General features: G+C 42.8%; 1 protein-coding gene across 1 annotated transcript; it reads left to right on the plus strand.

Annotated features, from left to right (window-relative positions):
- Window positions 1–598: 598 nt before the first annotated feature.
- Window positions 599–3,944, plus strand: NANP (N-acetylneuraminic acid phosphatase). Its single transcript, XM_060244246.1, has 2 exons — window positions 599–874; window positions 2,775–3,944. The coding sequence occupies exons 1-2, from the start codon at window positions 785–787 to the stop codon at window positions 3,438–3,440; spliced, it is 756 nt and encodes a 251-aa protein (XP_060100229.1). The 5' UTR covers window positions 599–784; the 3' UTR covers window positions 3,441–3,944.
- The last annotated feature ends 5,123 nt before the right edge of the window (window positions 3,945–9,067 follow it).

Raw genomic sequence — 9,067 nt, forward strand, 5'->3', positions numbered from 1 at the left:
GGCTTTCGTCCTCCCCCCCCCCACTTTTTTTGTGACATGATCTGTAAAATGTGTTAAATTTTACTTTAAAAAATTGAACAGCTGTAATTTGCCTTCTTTTTTTACTGTTGGAAACTTTCTCTACCACTCTAAATTTGCCCAACAATTAAAAATATACAAAATTAGTGTCGAAATGTAAGGCAAGAAGATCAGTTTGCTTTGCCGGTTCTGCTGCTCTTTTTGGTGCACAATCTGCCAAATAAAAAACAAGTTTGCCATTGTGATCCTTTCTCCGACTCTGAAGAGTCGGCGAAAGGTAGGAAGAAGCATGTTATTTTTGACTCTGACTCGAGGCTGTCTGAACAGCTTTTGAAAAAGCTTTTCTTTTCTTTTTTGGGTGTCAACAGACATCACCTCCGAGAAAACATTTCTGGTCTCAGGCTGCATACATTAACTTTCCCCTGCATTGTGAATGATTTACCTGAGCTTCTGCTCTTCCCTCCCCTCCCCTCCCCCCCATGCATTCTTGAGCTTCAGCACTTTAATGACGCTCTGGACACTGCACTAAAGCTCACCCAGCAGGAGAGCTTCATGACGCACGCGCAGTCACCCTCTAGGCATAGAAGCACAGAACACAGTAAGTCTGCCATCATTGAAAAAGACATCACTTCCTCCATTTTCAGCTGCAGTCTCACAGATCTTTGGTGCTTCCAGTTACTAGGAATCCATTTGTGAGAGGAGGGACTTAAGAGCTTGCATCACTCACATTTGCTGCGGCTGGAGTGCCGGGGTTGTTGCCATTGTCATGGGGCTGCAAGGGATCAAGGCTGTTTTCTTTGACTTGGACAATACATTGATCGACACAGCTGCAGCAGGCAGGAGAGCCATCGAGGCGGTACGTTTCCCTGCCCCCCTTTGCCTTAAGAAACAAGGAAGTGCACTGCAAACAGGCAGGCAGCAATTTCTGAATCTGGCTATTTGAATTTGTGGGATTTCTATCTGAAGCTTTTCACAGAAAGCTGGGAAGTCCTGTGAGGTTAGACTTGGAAGCAAAATCTAAAAGGAGCTGGGAGGCACCTTAAATACTAACATGACATCAGATGCATGAAATGAAATTCCAGTAGGCAGATTTCTGTGTTTACTCATTCCACTTACACATATGAGAAAGAACCAGGAGCCTTCTGTATGGGAGGGGATAATGTTGAATATTCTCTTTCAAAAGGATATACCAGATAATCCTATAGTTCTATGTGCGATCCTTTAATTGTCTTTGACAGCAGCAGGATCAAACTAGTGGCTATTCTGGGTGAGTCAGAACAATGATTTACACTTTTATGTAAATCATTTCCCTTTGCCTTCTCTACAACTGTTGTGTAATTGCATGAGAGAGAAAGTACTGGAGGAAGTATGCATGCTATTTCACTGTTTGATTAAAAGAATGTGATCAATGGATTGAAACATTTATGTTTGCATTTAAAAAAAACTCTAATGTACTAACATTTGCTCCCCCTCCCATATGTTAACTGATGTTGTTTCAACAGAAGTCCTCTTACAATTGTAGTGTAGTTCTTATTGCTCCAATATTGTTACCAGAAACTGGTTCAGAGAAGTATAGGTCTAAAATTGGCCAATACCTCTTTCTAGGTGTTTAAGCCCCACATGTGAAGTTGTAGGTGTAACATTCACTAGCAACCCACTTTGGCTGCTTTGGTTTGTTTGGTTATGCAATATAAGGAAGAGCTAGAAGTTCATGGTTTCATGGAAATCACCAGTCCATACATGTAGGTAGAGGGTGAGCAATACACTAACATTTCTGTACATGCTGAAATTCTGTATATTGCAGAAGTGGTTGACTCTCAGGTCACATCCCCTGTTTGCTGCAACTAATACCGTTTTCGCACACAGCTTACCTCACAGTCACAATCCTGTTCCCTCTGCAGCGTCCGGTCGGATTTCCCACCATCTGCGCCGAAGTTACAGGAAGTGCCGCGGCTTCTGCGTAGCAAACATAAATGGCTAAAACTCAGTTTACGTTTGCTACGCAAAAGCCGCAGCACTTCCTGTAACTCCGGCGCAGATGGTGGGAAATCTGACAGACACTGCAGAGGGAACAGGATTGTAACTGCGAGGTAAACTATGTGTGAAAACAGTCTCAGTCTTACAAGAGAAGAGAGCTTCCAAATGTAATGACGGTCTGAGTTGGGGGGGGGCAAATCCTGGGTGGCAGCAGCAACATGCTCTAAATGGCTGGGCTGGATATAAACACAACTGGATAGGAAGAGAGGCAGCATCACTGATGGGTGGCAGGACCAGAACCTATCCATGCAGCCAACTCAAAAGAGGGGGGCAGGACAGGCAGAAAGAGAGGCAGCAGAGGCTGGTATGGGAACTTGTGTAGAGGAAAAGGGCAAGGTGGCTTGGTGGGGAGGGGAGAGAAGGAAGTCATGGCCACTTGAGGAATAGTCAGAGGGTACTGCAACTCTGGACCCTCTACTTACATGGCGCAGCATCAACATGCAGAAGGAGGGCACACCAGTGTGACAGGAGTGGTGGAGGTGACCTGTAGAGAAAGAGCCAAGGAAGAGACCTGGGAAGAACCCAGCCAGATCCAGTGTGGGCCCAGGAACCCAGTCTGAGGCTCCACAGATACATGTAACAGACTGAAAGAGTCCTAGAAGGCATGCTGATGCAAGGTGTGTTCTTAAAACCATGCTGTTCATTCCAATGCAACATGTTTCCCTTCTAGTACAAGGAAAACAGTAAATCGAATTAATACAGTTCTGTTTTGCTAATAGGTGATAAATACCTTACAAGCAGAGCATCACTGTGATGAGAGAGAAGCTCACATGATCTGTGATAAAGTCCAAGCTAAACTTTTCAAAGAGTGTCATGATCCTTCTAAGATGTGTATTACTGACCTCAGGATTCAACACTGGGAAGAAGCTGTACAAGAAACAAAGGGAGGTCAAGCCAATAGGGATCTGGCTTCAGAATGTTATTTCCTTTGGAAAACCACCCGCCTGAAATATTTGACCTTAGCAGAAGAGACTAGAGGGATGCTAAGGGACCTAAGAAAAGTTGTCCGTTTGCTTCTGCTGACAAATGGAGACACACAGACACAGAGAGAAAAGATTGAAGCTTGTGCCTGCCAGCCCTACTTTGATGCTATTGTAGTTGGTGGAGAACAGAAAGAAGAGAAGCCAGCATCATCTATATTTCATCACTGCTGTGAACTTCTGGGTGTTCAGCCTGAGGACTGTGTGATGGTTGGTGACTCTCTAGACACAGACATTCAAGGAGGCCTGAATGCAGGTTTGAAAGCAACGGTCTGGATAAACAGAACAGTAACTGACCCAAAAGACACTTCTCCAGTCCCCCACTATATAATTTCTTCTGTTCTTGATCTCCCTGGGCTATTACAGAACAATGGGGTTGCTAATTTAGAAATCAACAGTGGCTAGCATTTGCAACGCATGTGACAGGTCCAGTGATGATGCCATATCTTTAGCTTACTAATGGTAGCCCCAAAGGATATTTTCACATGTAGGGCTTAAAATGTTTTTTCTCACATGTGAAGCTTAAACTGGTCACTCAGTAATGTGAACTGGCTACAAAATATGTTTGATTTTTCTCTGATTTCTGCCATCTGTTTACCATTAACTTTTACATGTAGTCAAAGTTTGACCCTAAGGTTTCTGGCTCAACCATAGTAAACTTATTGGTACAAACAATATTATTATATCTGTGAATTAACTGAAATGGCAGAAATTTGTTGATGTGAAAATTCTCTGTTATTTACTGGTTTCTTTTTATCAAAATTTGTTGGATTGTAGGTTGAGAAGTTCAAGCATAGAAGGATGTTTACAAAGTGTCAAACAGATGAAAAGCTATGGCGAGAATCACAATAAAAATGTAATTCTGAACCTGTGTATCTACAGAGACTCTATAAAATATATTTATCTCTATCAGTCTGTAGGTGTATATTTGTAAACTTGGAAAAAGAAGTATTAGTGGCCACTGTAATGCCTCTTATGTTACTACATTGTGCTTTTCTCTAGCACTTAGGGCATCATTTAGAATTAATGTGGCCCTTAAGGTGTCAAAACATCCCTGTGTAGCTTCTGGTTTCAGCTCATGATTTCAAGGTTGCCACTACCTTAGCTCTTCCTCCATCATTTAGAATAGATGTGGCTCTTAATATGTCAAAAACATATCTGTGTAGCTTCTGTGTAGCTGCTAGGGTTGCCAAGTCCAATTCCAGAAATAAATGGGGACTTTGGGGGTGGAGCCAGGAGACACTGGGGTGGAGCTAGGAGCAAGGGTGTGACAAGCACAATTGAACTCCTTCCCTCCACCCCAGAGGCGGAGCAGAGCGGGCGATGACACCACGCTGCTGCCGTCTCTTCCCCGCCCCACTGCAGCCACTCCTCCGAGATGGGCCCAGCCTGAGCCCATCTTGGAGGAACAGCCACGGAGCAGCCGAGGCGAAACCAGAGAAGGGGAGGGGAGGGTGGAGGCAGGCCAGGAGCACGGCGAGCCGCGAGTCCGAGTTCTAGAAGGACCCAGACTCACGGCCCGCCATGCTCCTGGCCCACCCCCACCCCTAACTCCACCTCAGAGGCGGAGCGGGCGATGCCTGAGCCCATCTCGGAGGAGCAGCCACGGTGAAGTGGAGAAGAGGTGGCAGCAATGCAGCGGTGTCGCCCGCTCCGAGATGGGGCGGCTCGCCACGCTCCTTGGTGCCGTTTTCCCCCCTCCCCCGCTTCCATTTTTTTGGGGAGCGGGAGAAGAGGCTGGAAATCCTGGGGTCCCCCGCCAGGGCGGGAGGGTTGGGAAGCTTAGTAGCTGCCATCATGCTCTCATGACTTCAGGGTCACCACTGAAATCCGTCTAAGCCATGAAAAAGTCAGGAAAACTCTCACCAATTTCTCACTAGACCTTTAATCCTGGTTTAGCCCTGTCCCCAAGCTGGCATTCTACACTAAAATCATAGAGTTGGTTTCTCTGATTCTATTCTATTAATTTAGACATCGTTTATACACTCAGCACTATGATATATGTATGGTGAGACATCCTGATTGGATATATCTCTGTCCCCCCCACCCATGCACTTGATATTCAATACCCTTATTGCACATGCCTTTTGAGGGTAGAAAGAGGTAGTATATATATTTAAAAGCAGATTCAAGTGGGTAGCCACATTGGTCTGAAGCAGAAGAACAAAGTTTGAGTCCAGTGGCATCTTTAAGACCTCTAAAGTTTTATTCAAGGTATAAGTTTTTGTCACTTCTTCATTTCAGATACAATGAAATGGAAATCACCAGTCCATACATGTAGGTAGAGGGTGAGCAATACACTAACATACAGTGTAACAAAGATTCAAGGACCAAACAGGAATAACAAGCTTAGTTTATATGGGTTATCATTTGTTTGAGTTTAATTCTGGGGGGAAATACAGTGAAGGACATAAATATATCAAGATTGGAGATTGATGGGCAAATGTATCCTTAGCTGTGGAATGCTGAGTAATTGACTGAGACCCTTCCATCATGCTCCATCTGTCTCCTCTCAAACATGGAGGTATCCTTTCAACATCATCTTCTTTGAAGGGGGGCAATTGGCTGTTTAATCTGTTTTACACCTGAAGCTGGGAGCAAGCAATCATGCATGCACATAATTACCCTAAGCAGGCAATCATGAATCATGCACATGATTACCCTAATCATTAATACCCTAATCTAAAGCAGGGGTCATTTTGTAGAAAAAGAGATGCTGGAGCTCATTAGCACAACTAGTTTGCATAATATATTTGCATATGTCACATATCCCTGACATTACTGAAAGTTGTACTAAATTATATCAGCTCAGCATCTACTTTAAAATGCTTCTTGAATTATAATTGTAATAATAAAACCTTACTCCCATTATACTTTTAAAATTACTTTTCCCTATGTGACCACAGTGGGATGATGCTTTATGTTTTGGTTATTTCCCCATTTTTTTGTGGAGGAAAAATATTAGAAAGTTTGTCAAATCTGAGAGTTCATATCCAAAAAAATCACTGGGGAAATATAGTCGTTCAATAAAGTATTCAAACTCTCAAAAACTGCACCAAAAGCATTCATATATATTCAAAACTTTTAGCTCACGGTAAGAGCCAGGCACAACAAGCACAAGGGCAATTAAAGATCCAGTACATATGTAACACTAAAGAATCACAAAAGCAAAAAACACAATGTTGCAGTTCAGAGTCACTGCCCCAGAATTGTATAAATACTCAAACACAAAGTCTTAGTATTTTCAGGGAAGACTTTAATGAATCTTTTAGGTAAAAATGAAGTCTTTCAGTTGCCACCTCTCCTGGAGAGGACCAAAGACGTCTTTAAGGAACCAGTTTTTTTGGTGTAAATGAAAATAACCATTTGCCAACTCTCCTGGAAAAGTCCAAAGGTCTACATCCTGTGCAACACTTTCAAACATATTTGGCCAAACAGAAGTGATTCTGTTTCTGTCTGCATTAGAATAATTAAAAATCTCCTCCCAATGTGCCATTATAACCACAGACCTTTCCAGGATAGTTATTTAAAGTCTTCACTGCAAATACTAAGACTTTGTGTTTGAGTATCTATACTATTCTGCTTATTTAATTGCCATTGTGCTTGTTGTGCCTGGCTCTTGCCGTGAGCTGCTGAGAGTTTTGAATATATATTAATGCTTTTGGTGCAATTTTTGAAAGTTTGAATACTTTATTGAACAAATCGTAGAGTTCAGCAAAATTCTCACAGGGGGGTTGAACAATGGAGCCCAGAAGCAAGTATTTGGGGGGTTAAGAAAGAAAGAACATAATAACATTTAGAAATGAATGTTTAGAAATTCTGGAGCTCCACTCCTGTGAGCTCCTACCCAAAATGAGGCTTGATCTGAAGGCACATACCAGCAGACAAGTTACAAAAGAAACAGCTGTTCAATGTATGAATACCAATCCCCTCCTGAACAAACTTGCATGTGTATATATACACCAGTTCTTCAAGAGCACCCCTTCACATAAAAAGGGGCAAGGTATTTTCATAAACCTGTTGTGCTTAATATTTTACTTTTTTCAAATTTTTTCAAATTATTTATCTTTGGTGTCAGCATGGCTTATTTTTCATAGCATCTAAAAAGCTCTTGTTCACTAGTTAGAGCATCTGTTGCAAACATGTTACAAGGCTTTGTTTTCCAAACTGTTGATGTTTTTCACTGTATTTTAGTTGGCATTTCACTGAGAGGGGTCCTGAATATTCTCCTTTTTTCTTTCAGTATAAAAACACATCAGCAACTGAAACAATCTGCTTCCTTCCTAATTGCCATTGGATGAAATATTATTTGCTTTCATTCTGACTTTAGCCTTCAAATATAGAGAGAGAAAGAGAGAGAGAATTTATTATTTATTTCAAATGTTTTTCCCACCAGATCATGGTCCCTAAGGTGGCAAATATAAAGAACATTAAATTATTTGCCCAATTAAAATATATATTTTAAAGCATGCAATACTTCAATAAAAACACATAAACAAAGAACACCAGAACAAGGAGGGAGGACCAGTAACCCATGTTGGGGGTATGCCAACAATATAAAAAAGTTTTCACCTACTGGCAAAAGACATCAAGAGAGGAACACAGCAAATGAGGTAGTTTCAAGTTTTGGTGCCACAACTGGGAAAGACCTTCCTCATATTGCCTCAGACAGCAGGGCAACTAAAGCAGGGCCTTCGAAGATGATTTGAGTACATGAGGAGATTCATATGGGAGAGCTGGTTCTTCAGGTATGCTGGCCCCAATCCATATAGGGCTTTAAATGTCAATACTAGCAACTTGAATTGAGCCCAGAAGCAAACTGGAAGCTAGTGTAGATGGAATGAGACTGGAGTGATATGGCTGCTATGAGTTAACTAGCTAGTTAATTTCTGGTGCGCATATTTGAGCTTTCTGTGTATTATGTGTTTGTGTACTGCGTATACTAATCAGCTATTAATAATTTAATGCTATTTTAATGACTTTCTCAACCATCCACTTGTCTTAAACTAAAATGTTATTTTAAAGGTACCTCCCTAAGGCAATAGCATCTATTTGGGATAGAATGTATTTATTTATGTAGTTAGTTTCTATGCCATCTTTCTATGAAAAAACACACACACACACATCAGGGCCAGTTACAGAATAATGGAATAAACACAATGCAATTTAACCATAAAATCAGTAGACTTGTTTAGTTTCCACAGAGTGTATAAAGCTGGATTGTTTAGTGTAAAGCTGAATTCAGTGTAAAGCTGAATTGTTTCTGCAGAGCATGTAAAGCTGAATTGCCTTTGGAGGGTAGCCTAGGCTTCCCAACCCCACCCCCCCGCCCTGCCGGGGGACCCCTGGATTAGCAGCCTAATCCCCCGCTCTCTAAAAATCTGATAGCGGGGGTGGGGGGTGGAACAGTGCAGTGTCTCTTTCCCTGCCTGGCTTCAGGCTTCTCCCTTCCTCCGGGTCGCAAAGACCCGCCCACCGCTGGCCTGCTATTCGCTCCAGTCTGGCCTCCCTTTGCGAGGTGCATGCTGGGACTTGTAGTCCTTGCATCCTCTCTGGCTGCTGGGTGGCGTCTCCTCGGGGAGTCTGGCCAGCGGGGGGGGGAGCTCCGCCCCAGGAGGACCATGTGCGTTTCTACCTCCGGAGGCTTCAGTCGCTGATTGAAAGGCTTCCTCTTGGGATGGTGTGTCTGTGTTACTTTGAAGAAGTTGGCAGCAACTCGTGAGTAGAAAGGCCCATCCCCTTCAGAGTCGGAAATGGGGGGGGGGGGAATACGTCTGCTGAGCATTATTCTGTATGTGGAGATTGATTCTCATAGGGTATAATGGGAAATTGATCTGGAGGTTTCGGGGGCTCTGGGGGAGCTGTTTTTTGAGGTAGAGGCACCAAATTTTCAGTATAGTATCTAGTGACTCTCCTCAAAATATCTCCCAAGTTTCAAAACGCAGGGGGTCCCATTCTATGAGCCCCAAAAGAAGGTGCCCCTATCCTTCATTATTTCCTATGGAAGGAAGATTTAAAAAGGTGTGCGGTTC

This window comes from Heteronotia binoei, chromosome 1 (assembly GCF_032191835.1).
Source record: "Heteronotia binoei isolate CCM8104 ecotype False Entrance Well chromosome 1, APGP_CSIRO_Hbin_v1, whole genome shotgun sequence".
NCBI classification, from domain to species: domain Eukaryota; kingdom Metazoa; phylum Chordata; class Lepidosauria; order Squamata; family Gekkonidae; genus Heteronotia; species Heteronotia binoei.